Source organism: Apium graveolens, chromosome 5 (genome assembly GCF_009905375.1).
Source record: "Apium graveolens cultivar Ventura chromosome 5, ASM990537v1, whole genome shotgun sequence".
Classification (NCBI taxonomy): Eukaryota; Viridiplantae; Streptophyta; class Magnoliopsida; order Apiales; family Apiaceae; genus Apium; species Apium graveolens.
The window spans coordinates 1,921,884-1,939,766 of NC_133651.1; the positions used below are offsets into that span (position 1 = coordinate 1,921,884).

Below are 17,883 nucleotides of genomic sequence, written 5' to 3' on the forward strand. Positions count from 1 at the left end.
TTAGATTCGATCCCTCGAATTTTTATTCACGATTTATATGCTTTTATTTGGATTTTGTATGTGTAAAAGTGTTTTGCCATGACCCCGCTGCGTTAAAAATCCAACACACCATAATCTTTCTTGTTTCATGAGGTCATGGGTTCGATTCCAATGCAACACATTTTTTTAACTCTTCCATACTCTGCAGCTCCTCAATGGTGTAATAATCACTTGGATTACCAGAGAGGTTTCCACCATCCGTCTCATCTTCAAAGAGCATTTCAACTTTAGATTTTGGCTTTGCAGCAGTAATTTCTAGCTTTTTGTAGTCACTTGCAATAAGTGCAGTGGTCTTGAACAAATCAAATTTTTTGCTATCAACTGGACCAGCACCATAGATGATTTTCCTTTGTTCTTGCTCCATCTCATGTGTTTTTATCTTATTATACATTTTCCAAAATGTCATGGTCTCGAAGTCAGCAGCTCACGGACATATGAAGCTTTATTCTCTAAATGGTGAGGCAAAGTCAACATGAATATCCTGTTGACTTCTCTCTGAGGATAATTCTTACCATGTATACCCGGCTCATTCAATAATTTATTTAGCCTTTCAAAAATTTGTGTTGTACTTTTTCCTTCTAGATATTTAAATGCCTAATATTGTGAAATCAAGATATCAAGTCGATTTTGCCTTACGTCTTCGGTACCTTCCATCAACAGTTCTATGATTTTAATCAATTAAGTGCATCGGAAAATAGATCAAACGAACAAACACACACAACTCGAAGTAAATATGCTTTTATTCAAAGTACAAGTACCCGAAGATTTGCTTATAACACGGAATATGTATATATATTTAATGCTACAATCCACTCTAAAAGGATAAAGTTTTATCAAATGATCAGCAATACAAGCTATAAAGCTATATCTAATGAGTGACATCAATGTAATACTGTAATTAATGAGTATAAATTTTGGCAGCACTTCTATCTACAATTTCAATAAATGAAATCGAAACAATCTCTGTGAATTAAATTCGGTCGAGCTTCGCTGCTGAATTCTTGAGAAGTGTTATTTAATTCACTGCATTGATGTATATATAGGCAGGAGAGAGAAGTGGTAGCTTGGAGTGAGAGACAATGCACACGGACCAATATTGGCTAAGTATTTGAAATCTACACTAGTGGCGCCTAGAGTAAGCCATTCTAACTTAGTTTCTGCAGCATCTCTCTTTGTGGCACCTATAATGATGCAAGAACCACTTGGTGGCGCCTTCTAGGATCCAAGGGGAGTAGTGTGGCACCTAGAGTGAGCACAAGGTGTCATGCCTTAGTTTATTTATGCCTGTGGCGCCTTGAGTCATAGAAAATGGTGTTTGGAGACATTCTTACTTAATTTCCGGGAGCTGATTGATCATGTGGCGCCTCATCTATTAAGTGCATCTTCGGCACTTAGTTTCTACAGCTTATAATGAGGCGACAAGGAGCTAGAACCATGGTTGCAGGGCACTTTAATTATAATCGCTTGAGTTCTTGATGGCGACCGATGTACAAACATCTATGTACTAAAGTTTGCTTGACATTTAAGGTCCTGGAGCCACCAAGAACTAGTGTATAGGTGATCGGAGCAATAGGTGGAGCCAAGAGCCAAAAGTCATGGCAACAGGGCATTTTGACTTAAAAATTCTTGCTTCCTTTGAATTCTTGAAGTCAATCATGATATAAATAATTGGAATTATGTACTTGAGTTTCTAAGCTATGGAGCCACTGCATTTAGATCTTCTTTTTCTCGGGGTCACTACATCCAGATCTTCTTTCCATTGGGCATTCCATTTCAAGTTCTACAACATCCGAACTCGGCCCGGTTCTAAAGAAGGAAAGGCCCGAAAAAATTTAAAGACTTATTATTTTAACTATACGGTCAAACCTCCTAAACATGTATGCCAGAAAGTCAAACGTCATATATTAAAAAACAGAGGGAGTAGTATATTTGACGTCGTCCTAGTATCTTATTTGTCTAATAAATAGGTAATAGTAAAAGAAAAAATAACATTGTCATGAGTGCTTGATTCTCCTAGAATATTCGACGCTAAAATATTTTAGTTTAGCGCCGCCAAAATATCAAATTCACAATATTTTATATCTTCAGTTAAATAAAGGTCGATAGATTAATATTCCGTGCCGTTATAATAGCTTTATTTCATTAAAATTGACCGTTCTCAGTTAATCCTATGCCGAAAAAAGACTTAAATTTAACATGATCATAATACTTAATATTTTGACAAAGTTTATTAATCCTCGATGCGCCTGTTTGTTTCGTCAATTTTCAAGTTATATAACTAAGTTGTTTTATCATAAAACTAAATTAGAAGTTATAGTTTCCCAAAAACCATAATACATGATGTTTGGTTGAAAGCTAAAAATTACATTGTCTTTCTTCTTCTTTTTTTGGCAAAAAAACAAAAGCTAATTTGGAAAAAATAAAAATCAAAAAAATGTGACAAATATGTAAAGAAAAACTGTTAAAAAAAGAAAGCGGTTGTTGGGCAAATATTGTTAAGTCAAGATATCAAGTCAATTTTGCATGACGTCTTCAGTACCTTTCATAAGCAGTTCTATGATTTCCCACATATACTTAGCACTCTCACAGACCATAATTTGGTAACTCATAACATCATCCATAGAATCAAGCAAAAAATAAAATGTAGGCCTTCATCCAATCCAATTAATTCTTTATCTGTTGCAGTCCATTCAGCTTCAGGACATAGATACTGAGTTCCAACAATGGTTTGATGATCCTTCATAGAAATTTTCTTTCATTCCTTAAGACGTTCATATATTCTGGATTTGAAGCCCAAATATATAAAAAGCATCTTTTTCTTTTATAAATTATGTCGCGATTTATCGAACTGAGTAACCTTAATATTGCTAACTTTCTGAGCACTCATATTTTCAAATCTGAGAAAATTTTGCAATATAACGTCTCAAAATACAACTACCCAATCAGTCAATAACACCAAAATCTAATCAAGTCAAACCGACAATCCCAAAATCAGATCTACACCGATGAAAGCACTTTCAGACTCAGTACAACTAAAATCAACACAAAACTTGTCAATCTAACGGATCTAATCTGTATATCAATTAAAAAGCTCTGATACCAATTGTTAGATCCACTAGATACATACAGAGGGGATGAATGTATGTTCTTTGATTATAATCAATTAAGTGCAGCGGAAAATAAATCAAACGAACAAACATACACAACTCGAGGTAAATATGATTTTATTCAAAGTATAAATAACCAAAGGTTTGCTTACAACACAGAAGACATATATTTAATGCTACAATCCACTCTAAAGAGATAAAACTGTATCAAATAATAAGCAATACAAGTTATAAAGCTATATCTAATGAGTGTTGCCAATATGTAAGACTTTAATTAATGGGTGTAAATTATGGTAGCACTTCTCTCTACAATTTCAATAAATGAAATTGAAACAATCTATCTGAATTAAATTTGGCCGAGCTTCGCTGTATAATTTTTGAGAAGTGTTATTTAATTCACTGTATTGATGTGTATTTATAGACTGGAGAGAGAAATAGTAGCTTGGAGAGAGAGCCAACGCACGTGGACCAATATTGTCCAAGTATTTAAAATCTATACTAGTGGCGCCTAGAGGACTATTTCAAGCACTTATAATATTTCCTTTCCTTGCTAGTGGCGCCTACAAGGAGGAAGAGATATGGGTAATGACGCCCAAAGGAAGCCATTTTGACATAGTTTCTGCAGCATCTCTTTTTGTGTTGTCTACTATGATGCAAGAACCACTTGGTGGCGCCTTCTAGGATCTAAGAGGAGTAGTGTGGCGCCTAGAGTGAGTACAAAGTGTCATGCCTTAGTTTATTTCATGCATGTTGCGCCTAGAGCCATAGAATAGGGTGTTTGGTGCCATTCTTAATTTCTGGGAGTTGATTGATCATGTGGCGCCTCCTCTATGAAGTGCATATTTGGCACTTAGTTTCTATAGCTTGTAATGAAGTAGTGGCTCCTACAATGACCTTGAATGCCTTGGTGGTTCCTAAAGTGCCTCTTGTGGAGCCGGGAGGCGACATGGAGCCAGAACCATGGATGCGGGGCACCTTGATTATAATCCCTTGAGTTCTTGATGGCGACCGAGGTACAAACATCTATGTACTAAAGTTTGCTTGACATTTAAGGTCTAGGAGCCACCAATAAGTAGTGTAAAGGTGACCAGAGCCACAGGTGGAGTCAAGAGCCAAGAGTCATGGCAACAGGGCATTTTGACTTAGAAATTCTTGCTTCCCTTGACTTTTTCATGGCGATCATGAGTTAAATCATTGGTACTAATCATGTACTTGAGTGTCTACAACATCCGAACTCGGTCTGGTTCTAAAAAAGGAAAGGCCTGCGAAAATTTAAAGACTTATTAGTATATTTGACATCGTCCGTATATCTTATTAGTCTAATAAATAAGTAACAGTAAAATAAAAAATAACGTTGTCACGAGTGCTTGATTCTCTTAGGGGGGTTTATTCATTTCAGATTTTAAAGGATTGTTAATAATCTACGGAATTTAAAAGATTTTCGTTGATTTCAATTCTTCGTGGATTTTGATGGAGTTGATCCAAAGTCTTGCAGATTTTGTGAAGTTTTTTAGAAATCCATCAAAATCTCATGTATTTTGAAGAGATTTCAAGATATTAAAAATGTACTAGCAAATCCATCAAAATCCACAACTTTTTTAAATAAAAGAAAATCCATAGACTTTTGAATACCATCAGATTTTGATGGATTTTTTAAAATCCAAATTGAATACCACCAAATTTTGATTGACTTTTTAAAATCTATATTGAATACACTCAGATTTTAAAAGATTTTTTCCAATCCTTGTTGAATACCTTCAGATTTTAAAGGATTATTTAAAATCCAAATTGAATACCCCATGATTTCTAAAATCCATAAAAATCTTTCAAAATCTCAATTGAATATACCCCCCTTAGAATATTCGACGCTAAAATATTTTAGTTTAGCGCCGTCAAAATATCAAATTCACAATATTTTTATATCTTCAGTTAAATAAAGGTCGATAGATTAATATTCTATGTCGTTATAATAGCTTTATCTCATTAAAATTGATCGTTCTCAGTTAATCCTATGCCGAAAAAAGACTTAAATTTAACATAACCATAATACTTAATTTTTTGATAAAGTTTATTAATCCTCGATGCGCTTGTTTGTTTCGTCAATTTAGCAGTTATATAACTAAGTTGTTTTATCATAAAACTAAATTAGAAGCTATAGTTTCCCAAAAACTATAATACATGGGTGTTTGGTTGAGAGCTAAAAATTACATTATCTTTCTTCTTCTTTTTTTGGAAAAAAAAACAAAGGCTAATTTGGAAAAAATAAAAATCAAAAAAACGTGCCAAATATGTAAAGAAAATCTGTCAAAAAAAGAAAGCGGTTGGTGGGCTCAATATCTTCCCCTATAAATACACATAACATACCCACACCAAACACAAAATATATCTGACAGCCGCATAGTCTAAAGCCCTACATAGATACAACAAGGCTTTTGTCTCAGCCCCCACAACAAACAAGGTATGTTCTCAAAGCCCACCATCTTCTTGTCTCTTAAACCCTCTTAAACCCTCTCTTGTCTGCAAATATTTACATGTTTTAAACCCCCTGTGTTTTGATTTTGATCGTCTCTATTTCTTGTTTATCGTAAGTTCTTTCTTTATTTTGTGTTACAGAATTTTATGTTGTTTGATTGCTCATCATGTTTGTTGTTTTTATGTTACAATCTTGGTTTGTTTTGTTTACTATGTCTGTATTGTAATAGTTTTTATGAAATTTGTATTTTGCGTATTGTTTTGTGATACATGTCATCGTTAGAATTAAGAATAAAATCAAGAATTTAATTTAGATTCCGAAAATTCACATGGGTGTATTTACTCATTACTTATGTACTTTGCGGTGAGGACGTGAGGTGTGTGTATATCTCACCTTCCACGTTTCCACGTGTCCTACTTCGGAGTGAGACATATTTGGTTTGGTTTAGTGATATATTTGTTTTTCCCGCTAGTTAAACACACTCATACACCTGCGTTCTCTTTGACAAGATTAGAATTATTGATATCCCATAAAGGGAGCGAGGGAAAACCGCTACACAATGAAGTGTTGGGTTTCATGTTATATTTGTTAAGACCGTTGATTTAGAATGTTTAATTTGATCTTTCGTTATGCCTTTCCCTAGTTTAGGCTCCAGGCTCTGTGCATGAACATCGTGATCATAAAATTGTCACAAATACATGTACATATTTGTGTTTTACTGTTTTGTGAAGATGGGCAAGTTTAATTATATGTTTGATAGTGGTGTTTGCAGTTTTACATGCTGTATGTTGAAAAATAGTCTAGACCATTAATATATGTTGCAATATTGTGCTGAGAAGGAAATTTGTGCTTTATTTTTGTTAAAAGCTCTTTTAACTAATACACTGTGTTTTGTTGCAGAAGTTTTTTAGCTGAAGACACATATGGCTACTAAGACTAATCAACAGCCTGACAGTTTGAGGAGAAAGAAGTCCATAGTTTGGGACTACTTTACGGTCCAGCAAATTAGTGCTGGATGTAAGAAGGCTTGCTGTAATCAGTGCAAAAGGTCATTTGCTTACGTCACTGACTCGAAGCTTGCAGGAACCAGCCATCTAAAGAGGCACATTTCAACCGGGATCTGCCCAGTTAACCGCCAGAAAAAGAAGGGGATGCCTGAGGCTAATCAATCTACTGATGCTCAGTTAGAAACCACCTTACCTAGAAAACGGGTCAGAAGTCGGCCTGTGTCAGCACCGGTCCATGAGATTGCCAAAATGATAATGGTTCATGAATATCCACTCAATATTGTGGAGCATACTGGATTTAATGAATTTGTACAGACTATGCAGCCTCAGGTCAATATGCTGAATATTGATTCTGTGGAAAGCGAGTGTAACAACATTTACAGTTGGGAGAAGCAAGGCATCTCAGACCTTCTTCAAAGGAGTTTGGGACGTGTTAACCTTACTTTAGATCTGTGGGAATCACATCAAAGCGTGGGATATGCGCTTTTAACTGGCCACTTCATTGATGGCGATTGGAAATTGCAAAGGCGGGTTCTTAGTGTTGTCCTGGTACCATTTCCTGATTCAGAATCTGCCTTCAACCAAGCTGTTGTAGCTTGCATAAACGATTGGGGTTTGGATAATAAGCTATTTACATTAACCCTTGATCAGTCTTTTGCAAGTGAAGCTGTGAGAAGAAATCTCAGAGGTTTACTCCCAATCAAGAACCCTCTTACACTCGGTGGCCAGCTAGTACTTGGGAACTGTTATGCTCGTGTCTTAAGTCATCTTGCTGTTGATGCTTTAAGTTCTATGGTGGAAACCATCAAGAAAGTCCGCGATATTGTTAAGTATGTTAAAACAGTGGAAAGTCATGAAGAAAAATTCAACAAATTGAAGCAACAGCTTCAAAATCCAAGCACAAAGAGCCTAATCATTGATGACAGAACCAAATGGGACACTACATATCATATGCTGGTGGCTGCTTCTGAAGTGAAAGAAGTTTTCTCTTGTTTGGATATGTCAGATCCCAACTACAAACAGACACCGACAATGGAAGAGTGGAGACAAGTGGAAATTCTTTGCACTTACCTGAAGCTTTTCTATCATGCTGCTAATATTTTAACTGCTCCAACTTCTACGACTGCTGATAAGTTCTTCCATGATGTGTGGAAAATTCAGGTAGAATTGACACATGCAACCATGAGCGAGGATAATTTTGTTAGGAGTCTGGTCTACCCTTTGCATGAAAGATTCAGTGAGTATTGGAATGATTGCAATCTTGTTTTGGCAGCTGCTGTGGTTATGGACCCTACGTATAAATTGGACATGGTGAATTTCGTTTTCTCTAGGATTTATGGGAAGGATGCTGACACTTGGGTCAAATTTGTAGTTGATGGTGTCCGCGAATTGTATCTTGATTACATTCCTTCACCAACTTTTGAGGTAGAAGACTGTGAAGATTTTGGGATCGAGATTAAACATGAAGATGGTGATATTCCTGCTGCTGATGGTCTGCCTGATTTCGATGTCTATTTCTCCGATATAATGAGTTGCCAAAATGTGAAATCGGAATTAGAATTGTATCTTGATGAGCCTCTTTTTCCCAGAGGAGAAGGTATAGATGTCTTGGCTTGGTGGAAAGGAAACATGCAAAGATACCCTACTCTCTGTAAGATGGCATGTGATATCTTGTCCATCCCGGTGTCAATAGTTGCTCCAGATTCAGTTTTCGACACTGAAAGTAAGAAGATGGATAGCTATCAATGCTCCCTGACTCCATTGACACTTCAGGCTCTTCTCTGTGCAAAAGATTGGCTGAAGCACGGATAGTCAAAATTTTAAACACAACTGTTCAAAATTCTGAACAATCTTGCTTTTAAACTTCCATCTTATTGTTTGTTTACAAAATTCTGAACTTTGTGTAAGAGAATTATGAGGAAGTTTTTTATTACAAACTTCATATAAAAGTTTTATTCCTTGCAATACGGTTTCTTTATTTTGCAATACGGTTTCTTTATTTTCAGAACAAAATAAGTCAGGCCTAGAGAGGCCGAGGCCTTGAGTCTTAAAGAGGTGCTATCTTGGATGATGCATCATGGACTACCAGGACGATTCTATTTCCATTCTATTGTTAGAGATTGTGTTGAGTTGATTAAGGACTTTGAAAATGTGCTAGTGCATTTTGTTCGTAGGTCTACGAATGAAGTCGCTCGTTTGTTAGCAAGAGTGTCTCATTATATGCCAGATTTACAGGAGTGGGATGATGTTCATTTCCATTCTATTGTTCGAGATTGTATTGAGTTGATTAAGCACTTTGAAAATGTGTTAGTGTATTTTGCACATAGGTCTGCGAATGAAGTCGCTCATTTGTTAGCAAGAGTGTCACATTATATGCCAGATTTACAGGAGTGGAATGATGTTACTCTCAGCTTCTTATCGGATGTACTTACATATGATTTGATATAATGCAAGTACACGATTATTTCAAAAAAAAAAAGTCTGCAATCTACACACTTTCAAGTAAAATAAATCGTAAAAAGAAAAGAAAAGAGGGTGATCAGTCGCAGAAACAAGTATATTATTTCAATCACTTAATTCTCCACCACCGGAGCTTTTTCTGTCACAAGAGTAGGTGTTTTTTTTGTCTGGCTCAACCACCCGAGCTTGTACATTCCGACCATCCTTACGGTAAAGTTGGCCGGATCATAGGAGTGGCCAGATCATAGGAGCACGTTTGGTTGTAATTGTTTAACTTGTCGGTTTCTTAAATCCGTAAAATAAACATTGTGTAGAACATGTATCGAAATTTCTTTGAATTCACAGCATGCATTTTAAAATCAGACATCAAGGTACATGAAGCATTGTGTACGGATAAGGTTATTTATAGCAGTAATTCTTCGATATCATGAACTCTATGCACTGATTCTTCGATTGCCTGCAAAGCAGCCTTGTAGTGGTCGACTGAAATCACCCCCTCCTCGACAACTTGTAATGCGCTTCTATATAGGTGAGAAGTCCGCTGAATCTGGCTGGTGGCGTCATTGCATTTGGACAACTGGTCTGGAATACACGTGCGCTTGTAATCTATTTTCCATCTTGAGAGAATGTATGTCCAGGGGATCTCCTCTACCCCATTATAGTTAAGCACTGACAATGCATGACGACATAAATAACCATAGAAATTGAAACAGCTACATATGCAACGAACTTCTGCTGCTGCTCTATTGTACAGAACTTCATAATCCCTAATCTCTCTCCTATTACCTTCAGCCAAGACACGCTCCTTCACCAAGAATATTATAATTTCCCCGTCAACATGCAGTTGAGTAGTACTGAAACAAGAATACATTTCCTCCACCTCTAACTGAAACTTATTAAAAATATCTCTAGTAAACACTTTTGATAGCTGAAATTCAAAAGAACATCTTGTTTTCAGCGTAGGAGTTGAATTTCTCGATTCCTGATCTGCTTGTACTTCCTCCTTGTGCTTCTTGTGTAAAGCTAACTCATACTTATCCAGAAATTCTTTCAAAGGAGTTTGTTTATGGACATATCTATCAAAAAAAGCATTGAGTGTCTCACCAGGTCGTGCAGCAGCCATTCCGGCAAAATAAGTCTCTTTTAGGTAGGCAGGAACCCACCGTGCTCGATCGTCATACAAGGACCGAAGCCACTCATGATCACTAATACCAAAATGCTGAATCATAAATCCCCACGACGCTTCAAAGTCAAAAGGTTTCAAGGCCTCATAAACCGCTTTAACCAATGACTTTCTAATAGCATCATAGTTGCGAAGTCCTCCCAACTTCTCTGGAACTTTTTTCATGATGTGCGACAAACCAAAACGATGTAGAGCATTTGGAAAAACATCTGCAACTGCACTTTGCAAAATATTGCATCTCTCTGTAATTATGGTTTGGGGAGATTGCCCAGATGCACAGGTAAGCCAAGTATTAAATAGCCAAACATAAGACTCTTTTGTCTCACCAGCTAGCAGGCCACAACCCAGTAATACCGGTTGACCATGGTGATTCATTCCAACAAATGCCACAAGCGGGATTTCATATTTATTTGCCAAATAAGTATTGTCAAAAAATACTGCATCATTAAAGTAATTAATTGCAGCCCTACACCTCGCATCTAGCCAGAACACATTCCTCAGACGCCCACCACTATTAAGATCCGTCACATAGAAAAAATTTGGGTTAGTCAACTGCATACGACAAAAATAATTGTAAATGGCCTGTGTGTCACCTTTCCTTAAGTTCAAGTGATCAGGATGATTGGAACAACTTCTATCTTCTCTTGCATTAGCCTTGGAGTTACTGGTGCCTCCTGCATCTATAACAAGTGCTCTATACAACTTTAATGTCTGTGTTTCTGTTTCAGAATTAGTTTGCAACTTCCTCTTGGTTCCGGGGTTCATCTTCTTTGTCGACTTGTAGGCTTTTGTACCTAACAAGTGGTTATGGTCAAGAGTTACTTCAAGTATCCTCCACCTCTTAGAGTCCACTAGTTTCATCCTCAGCATTGCAGGACAACCGGTCCTTGTTTCCCTTCTTAAACGGTTTACATCTTTAACTCTCTTGAAGCCCTGACTGCTGCAGCATAGAACTGCACCATACTTCTCTTTACTATTTCTTTTGAACCAAGAATTTTTAACTCTTACACGAAACCCAGCCTCCTTTGCATAACAATTATAATAGTTGTAAGCATCATCATATGACTCAAATTCCATGCCTGCTGCAGGTGTGACAAACTCCTTCCTTCTTTCAATTTCACCGGTCTGACCTTCTGTTACACCTTCCTCCCCGTTTCTTTCTTCCACGGCACCTTCCTCCCCGTTTCTTTCTTCCACGGCCTCATTGGTCTGGCCCATAGCTATTTGATTACCATCGAGTGACAGTTCTTCCATCTGAGATAATTAAATCTTTAATAATCACATGATTATATATGTCACTAGACGTTATGATCTACGACAGTAAAAGAAATAATAAAGACACAAAATTTAAGACACTCCAGATCTTTATTCACATAAAAAAATCAAGTGTTAATCCTATCCTCTATAAAAACTGAACCGCGGGACAGTTAGAACAATTGCATGTCAGGGACCGAAACCTAGACCCTTGTTATATAGTCAGAAACAACTACGTGAGAGGTCCACAAAACACCTTCCTCAATCAGAAAAAGGATTCCGAGAACTTTGATGACAATCTAGTATAATTTTGTCAATAATGACATTGCTTTCCATTTCCTTCTAGTTTAGAATCATAAAGTCTACTAAGTTTTCCCTAGTTACACAAAATAAATACCCGAAAATTCGACAAACAAAGAAGTCTATCTACATTAATTGCAAGTTCTTTCCCCTCATATAAATGATGTGCAAGGTGTAATGGAAATATCGTGCATTTCTTGAATTTTTTAAATAACATAGCCTAAACAAAAAATTGAGGGCAAGAACCAAATGGAGTAAGAATATTATATCTATACAGCTATAAAAATTAAATCTTGATAGAAACCCAGTTATTAAAAACAGAATTCAACTTGTAAACATGAGCACAAACAAATATTTATGATGGGGTTATTGTAGCAAGTGAAAATGAAGAATAGAGTGAAGTTAAAGGCAGAGAGAGAGAGGGGGAGAGGGAGAGAGAGGGAGAGAGAGAGAGGGAGAGAGAGAGAGAGAGAGGGAGGGAGAGGGAGAGGGAGAGGGAGAGGGAGAGAGAGGGAGAGAGAGAGATTACATACAATTAGAGGATTGTAGAGTTGAGCAATTTATGTTTCTGTGCATCTGTGTGTGTCTATTCCTCTTTGTTTCTTCAATGTTCTTGATGTGTATGTGTTCATGTAACCGGCACATTTTTCGGCTGCGATAGCCGAAAATACCATGTAGGCTGAAAATACCGTTTTGGTTACGCATTTTGTAATTGAGTTAGTATAATACGCATTTGAGAATTGGGTATCCAAGAAAATTACTAAAAATACGCATTTGTAGTTTGGATATTTCCATTGGGATACGCATTTCTTAAAAAAATTAAAAAATAATAAATTGGATACTCATTTCACAAATACGTATCTAGTACAAAATAGGATACCCAAATAGCAAATGCGTATCCAAAATGGTATTTTCAGTTATCCAATTCCAATATGGGTATTTTCAACCATTTACGCCAAAAAATTGTTATTTTTAACCTTTTTTCTTATGTAATCATGTGTTTCTTAAACTGGACTATCGGAGTAAAACTGGAGTAAAAAAAGTTGGTATTTTAAAACCTATTCAAAAATCGCTGATAAATTATTTATAAATTGATCAAAAATATTTGACCGATTCGTTAATTTATCGATAAATTTGATTTATCAAAAATCATCCAATAAATCATAAATTGGTATCTTAACAGAATAATTTCAATATCCGAAATCTATAAGAGCAAGTCCAATGCCTAATATGACACCAAAAAACGGTGTTTGGGGCTAAAATATCACTTGCAGTGCGATACTAGTTGTATTTTACAACCAAATAATTACATATTTAATTAACTTTTCATCCAACTCATTCATTTTAATTTAAAGTGGACATCCTTTCACTCCATTATTAGTTATTTGATTACGTAGCAACGACTGCTATAGTCATTTTTGGTCTCAAATATAAAACCAAGTATCCGTTTATCCATCAAGAAGAAAATAGTATAATCTATAATGACGTGGAAACGTTGTGTTATATCTGTGGCTCACATGAAATGAAAAAAAGAAGATTCATCACAACTCACAAGTGGTACTGGTCTTTCTAAAAAAGAATGAATGACAAAAAAATTGAAATGAACTCAACTAGTTTAAGCAAATGGCTTCAACTCTTCTTACTCCTCTTCTCAATCTTTCAACTTCATCATCTTCTCATTCTTCTACAGCCACTTCTTACTTGAAAGTTACTAATAACAACTTTCAAAACCATGCTGAGCCAGTTTTCAGCACAAGCTATGGTTACTGCAGGACAAAACCATCACAAAAGAACAGGAGATCAGTCTGTGTCAAGTGTTCTAAAAATGAAGAAAATGGAACGGAAGACGAGTCGTCGCCAGCGTTTAATCCTTTCGGCTTTGTTACTGATAATGCTTCTAGTAGGACTGCCATTCAGCTCCCTGAATCACCTGCTGAGGATGGCAATGTTGGCCAAATGCTTTATGTAACTGAATACTTACTCTACTCTCATTTAGACATGTTAACATTATTTGTGTACACTTTTCGGTTTTCTTGCTTCAAAATATTAGTTTTGCATTTTAGTACTTAGCATACAGACCTGCAATAAGTGATTCCTATAGGTATCATTAGCGGAATTATCAGTCTAGGATGTATTTTTGAATTATAAACTATCTTATTATGTTCAGATCATATGGTGATCTAAATGACTAACTAAATTGTGTATTGAGTGCATCCTAAATTAAAGTCGCTCTAAAAACTCAAGGTGTTACAGAAAGGTCCTTACCGGAATCTTATATTAATATTCTGACACTCCCCTCTTTCGAATAAATTATAACAGGCGCCCATCTTTGGGACATTAATTTGCCTTTCATGTCCATAATAAATTGTGTGAATACGCCATGTTAAGGTATCAGTCACGTTAGAGAAAGACCCTTATGATGATTTTTTATTAATATTCTAACATTAGACTGGTTTGTAGCGGAACATGATTGTGAGAATGTATGCATAGAGATGCTAACTACTTGCACCATCAACTCCTGAACATCTGCACTTGGTGCTGAAAGCCAATATGCCTGCCTCACCAGTATGATGTTTTTTAGTATTAGGTTTGTATGCAACTGCTAATTTTTAAGTTATTTTGATACATTAGAGGACAGAGGATAAAGGAAAGGAATTTGGCTCCTATGTTAAAGCAGGAGGGTTTAGATGGTTTGTGAGAGAAACAGGTATTACTTTGCTTTACCATAAAATTGTGCACTTTCTTGATAGCATATTAAGTAATTAGTATCAACATACAGGCTCGGCTAGAAGCGATCGTGGTACAGTTATTTTCCTACATGGAGCTCCAACACAATCCTATAGTTATCGAGTTGTTATGTCTCAAGTATGAGCCCTTATCTATATTCAGATCATTAGTGAAAATTTTATGTAATTTATCAACTACCTTTTCCCTTTGCTACTTCTACTCTAATAATTTACAATCTTAGTATTTATTTTTTTGCCAAAACTAAAACAGATGGCTGATGCTGGCTTTCGCTGCTATGCACCTGATTGGTTAGGGTTTGGTTTCAGTGAGAAGCCACTGCCAAAATACGATTTTGACTACACTGGTTTGTAATTGTTCTAAAGGGATATGTAGCATTGATCTTAGCATTTTTATGAAGCTAATTCTTCAACAATTTTTCAATAACTTATTGTTGCAGAGATAGAGTTCCACAAGGAATTTGATAAATTACTGGATGTGCTTGAAGTTAATGCACCTTTTTACCTAGTAGTTCAGGTTTGAATGAATTCTCACAAACCCTCTACATATGTAACTGATGTCTGTGGTAACTATGCATGTTTGATGATCATTCTATATCCTCGCCTGAATAATTCACATTTGCTATAGGGATTTCTGGTGGGATCATTTGGACTAACTTGGGCATTGAAAAATCCAACTAGAATATTGAAGCTTGCAATTATGAACAGTCCATTGACAGCATCCTCTCCCATTCCTGGACTATTTCAACAGCTCAGGTTTATTTACTAGGCTGTCTAATTCTGAAACACATGTTTTCCTTAATTTCTTTCTTTTTCTGTTGACAGATCATTAATACTTCATTATAAAAATTATCCCCCTGTCTGCGCAGAATCCCGCTCTTAGGTGAATTTACCTGCCAGAATGCTGTAATGGCTGAGCGCTTTATTGAAGCAGGTAGCGCGTATGTATCCAAAATTGCATGTTTTTTATTTTCTTTCCAAATTTATATACAAAAATCTTAGCAAGGAATATGCACTTATGTTACAAAAAAAATATCCTTTATTAGTCTCTGGTTTTGCTAATCCTAAGCTGTCTCAGTTGGACATAATAGGCTAAATTTTACTCAAGACCAACTGTATGCCACTTAATAATCTCCCAGATGTATGTTTGAATCTGATAGTAGTGATTCTCAAATTTTAGAAGTCTCTGTAAGCAGAGAAAATCTTGAACTGTATTTAGAAATATGTGATGATGGTAAGTATAAAGCACACAAAAGTTTTAGTCCTAATAGAAAGTTTATTGAACCTAGATTAATCTTAGACTCTTAGTTGACAGCATTATTCATTGCAGACTAGATAGATACATGCTGTTTTTCTTAACATGTTCACTAATGCCACAATTGATGATTCTCCTCGGCAGCTATGTCCTAAAGCTGGAGAAGGCTGATGTTTATCGATTACCATATTTGTCAAGCAGCGGACCTGGATTTGGTTTGTAGTTCTATCTTCACTCAATTTTTCTTCTTTTTAGTAAAAAGAATTTTTTTGACTTTATCAATGGCAGTATGGCACATAAGACCTGGTTAATACGCAGTACAATTGCTTGTTGATGCACATAAATGTTTGTTGAGATGTCAAGCACAGTGTTTCTCTTAACTTAATAAATTCATTCCTCACATTTGTGCATTTCTTAACTGTTTTGGCAACATTTGTACATTTCCTAACTGTTTTGGCAAAGTGTATGTCCATAAGTACCAGGAAGTCGCATACTACCTGGTTGCTCGAGCATCTGCCATCACTGATAGGGCTTGAAAAAGAATCATTACAGATAATAAATTTTCAAAAAAGGTCGTTAGAGATTATCGCTTGTAAATATCTACAAACATATGCTGATGTCAACCAGCAACTCCGGCCTAATAAGTCAAGAATGACCAGATATTAATGACAGTTGTCTTCATTTTCCATACTAGTTCTAGTTGGCTAAATATGGCATTACTGCATGTATATTCTAGGTTTAGTGGTATCGTGTTCATGTTGATAACATCAATTTTATTACTTGTGGAAATACTGAAATTTTAGAAACTCTATCCTCTATGATACATCGCTAACAGTAACTTCAGCTGTGACATAAATTTTAGCATCGATCAGGGCAGTATGTGACTTTTAGTCAAAAAAACTGATCCAGGATGACAATCATTTCTCTATAGTCGATATAGGTCTAAATGCTTGAATAATTTGAGCGATGGTAGTTCTATTTGCCTTTTAGTACGTCTGACATCTGTTGTTTCCTTATACGTCTCAGCTTTGCTTGAAGCAACAAAACGAACAAACTTCAGAGATATCTCAAGTCAAATAGCAGATGGCTTTGCATCTGGAAGGTATAGTAGCATTAGTAATTTCTTGACAGCTTTATATAAATGAAGGCCTTTTAAGGATCAGGCTGCTCACAGTTGTTCTATTGCTCCAGGAATAACAAATAAAATGATTGTTCCTGCTTAAATATAGAGTCTACTTATAAAGCTAGCATTGTAGATAATAGGTGTCCAAGCAGCTCTGATAGCGTTTGTTTTGACTAGATTATATTCCTGCAATTAATATATGTACAATAAGCCAAAACTACCACTATTTCTGCACCTTGAATTTTTCAGTAGCAGAGGTAAACAGACAAGTCGATACATTAAAACACACATCATGTACTGCTTCCTGCTAATGAAAATTCAATTTGGTTTCAGATGGGATAAACCAATTTTAGTAGCTTGGGGAATTTCAGACAAGTATCTTCCTCAATCTGTGGCTGAAGAGTTTCAGAAAGGAAATCCTGCTCTTATCCAGCTTAAACTGATCGAAGGTGCTGGTCACATGCCTCAAGAGGACTGGTAAGAACTTTACCAGTGGTCATGTATAAACAGAAGCCATTTTGTAACTTAGTTCTGACCAACTGACATTTAACAGGCCTGAGAAAGTCGTCGATGCTCTAAAATACTTTTTCTGATCCCGTTCATGAAGTGATTTCATTCAACTGTCTATTGTCTCCTGGATTGTACAAAATGGGGGAGGAAATTATCAACAATATAGCTATTCTAGAATGAAATCCATCCTTTTGTTCCTTGTATTGCTTGATGATATATTATTATTACATATGACCAAATCAAGGTAACTATATTAACAATAGTTAACTCCAATGTCTTGGCTTGGTGGAAAGCAAACATGCAAAGGTACCCTACTCTCTCTAAAATGGCATGTGATATCTTGTCCATCCCGGTGTCCACAGTTGCTCCAGAATCAGTTTTCGACACTGAAACTAAGTAGATGGATAGCTATCAAAGCTCCTTGACTC

The 17,883-nt window shown here is 36.0% G+C and overlaps 3 protein-coding genes across 4 annotated transcripts; 2 read left to right on the forward strand and 1 right to left on the reverse strand.

Annotated features, from left to right (window-relative positions):
• The first annotated feature begins 6,542 nt into the window (after nt 1-6,542).
• LOC141725132 (zinc finger BED domain-containing protein DAYSLEEPER-like) lies at nt 6,543-8,438 on the forward strand. The gene has a single exon (XM_074527555.1). The coding sequence runs from the start codon at nt 6,543-6,545 to the stop codon at nt 8,436-8,438; it is 1,896 nt and encodes a 631-aa protein (XP_074383656.1).
• A 536-nt stretch (nt 8,439-8,974) lies between these two features.
• On the reverse strand, nt 8,975-12,491 carry LOC141661918 (protein FAR1-RELATED SEQUENCE 6-like). Of its 2 annotated transcripts, XM_074468943.1 has the most exons (3): nt 12,357-12,491; nt 11,442-11,523; nt 8,975-11,411 (listed from the first exon to the last, which is right to left on the reverse strand). In XM_074468943.1, exons 2-3 carry the CDS (start codon nt 11,521-11,523, stop codon nt 9,490-9,492), a joined length of 2,004 nt encoding a protein of 667 aa, XP_074325044.1. In that variant the 5' UTR covers nt 12,357-12,491; the 3' UTR covers nt 8,975-9,489. The 2 variants fall into 2 exon arrangements, with proteins under 2 accessions (XP_074325044.1, XP_074325043.1); XM_074468942.1 differs by having other exon boundaries at nt 8,975-11,523.
• Nucleotides 12,492-13,407: 916 nt separating this feature from the next.
• On the forward strand, nt 13,408-17,717 carry LOC141661919 (uncharacterized). Its single transcript, XM_074468944.1, has 11 exons — nt 13,408-13,788; nt 14,455-14,530; nt 14,603-14,688; nt 14,821-14,914; nt 15,008-15,084; nt 15,196-15,323; nt 15,437-15,508; nt 15,967-16,037; nt 16,849-16,924; nt 17,279-17,422; nt 17,499-17,717. The coding sequence occupies exons 1-11, from the start codon at nt 13,447-13,449 to the stop codon at nt 17,536-17,538; spliced, it is 1,206 nt and encodes a 401-aa protein (XP_074325045.1). The 5' UTR covers nt 13,408-13,446; the 3' UTR covers nt 17,539-17,717.
• Nucleotides 17,718-17,883: the final 166 nt, after the last annotated feature.

Coding starts and splice junctions, on each gene's coding strand:
- LOC141661918 (XM_074468942.1), bottom strand. CDS start 11,523: ATGGAAGAACTGTCACTCGATGGTAATCAAATAGCTATGGGCCAGACC.
- LOC141661919 (XM_074468944.1), top strand. CDS start 13,447: ATGGCTTCAACTCTTCTTACTCCTCTTCTCAATCTTTCAACTTCATCA. Junction 16,038..16,848: donor AAGCAGCGGACCTGGATTTG/GTTTGTAGTTCT, acceptor TATACGTCTCAG/CTTTGCTTGAAGCAACAAAA. Junction 17,423..17,498: donor CACATGCCTCAAGAGGACTG/GTAAGAACTTTA, acceptor GACATTTAACAG/GCCTGAGAAAGTCGTCGATG.
- LOC141725132 (XM_074527555.1), top strand. CDS start 6,543: ATGGCTACTAAGACTAATCAACAGCCTGACAGTTTGAGGAGAAAGAAG.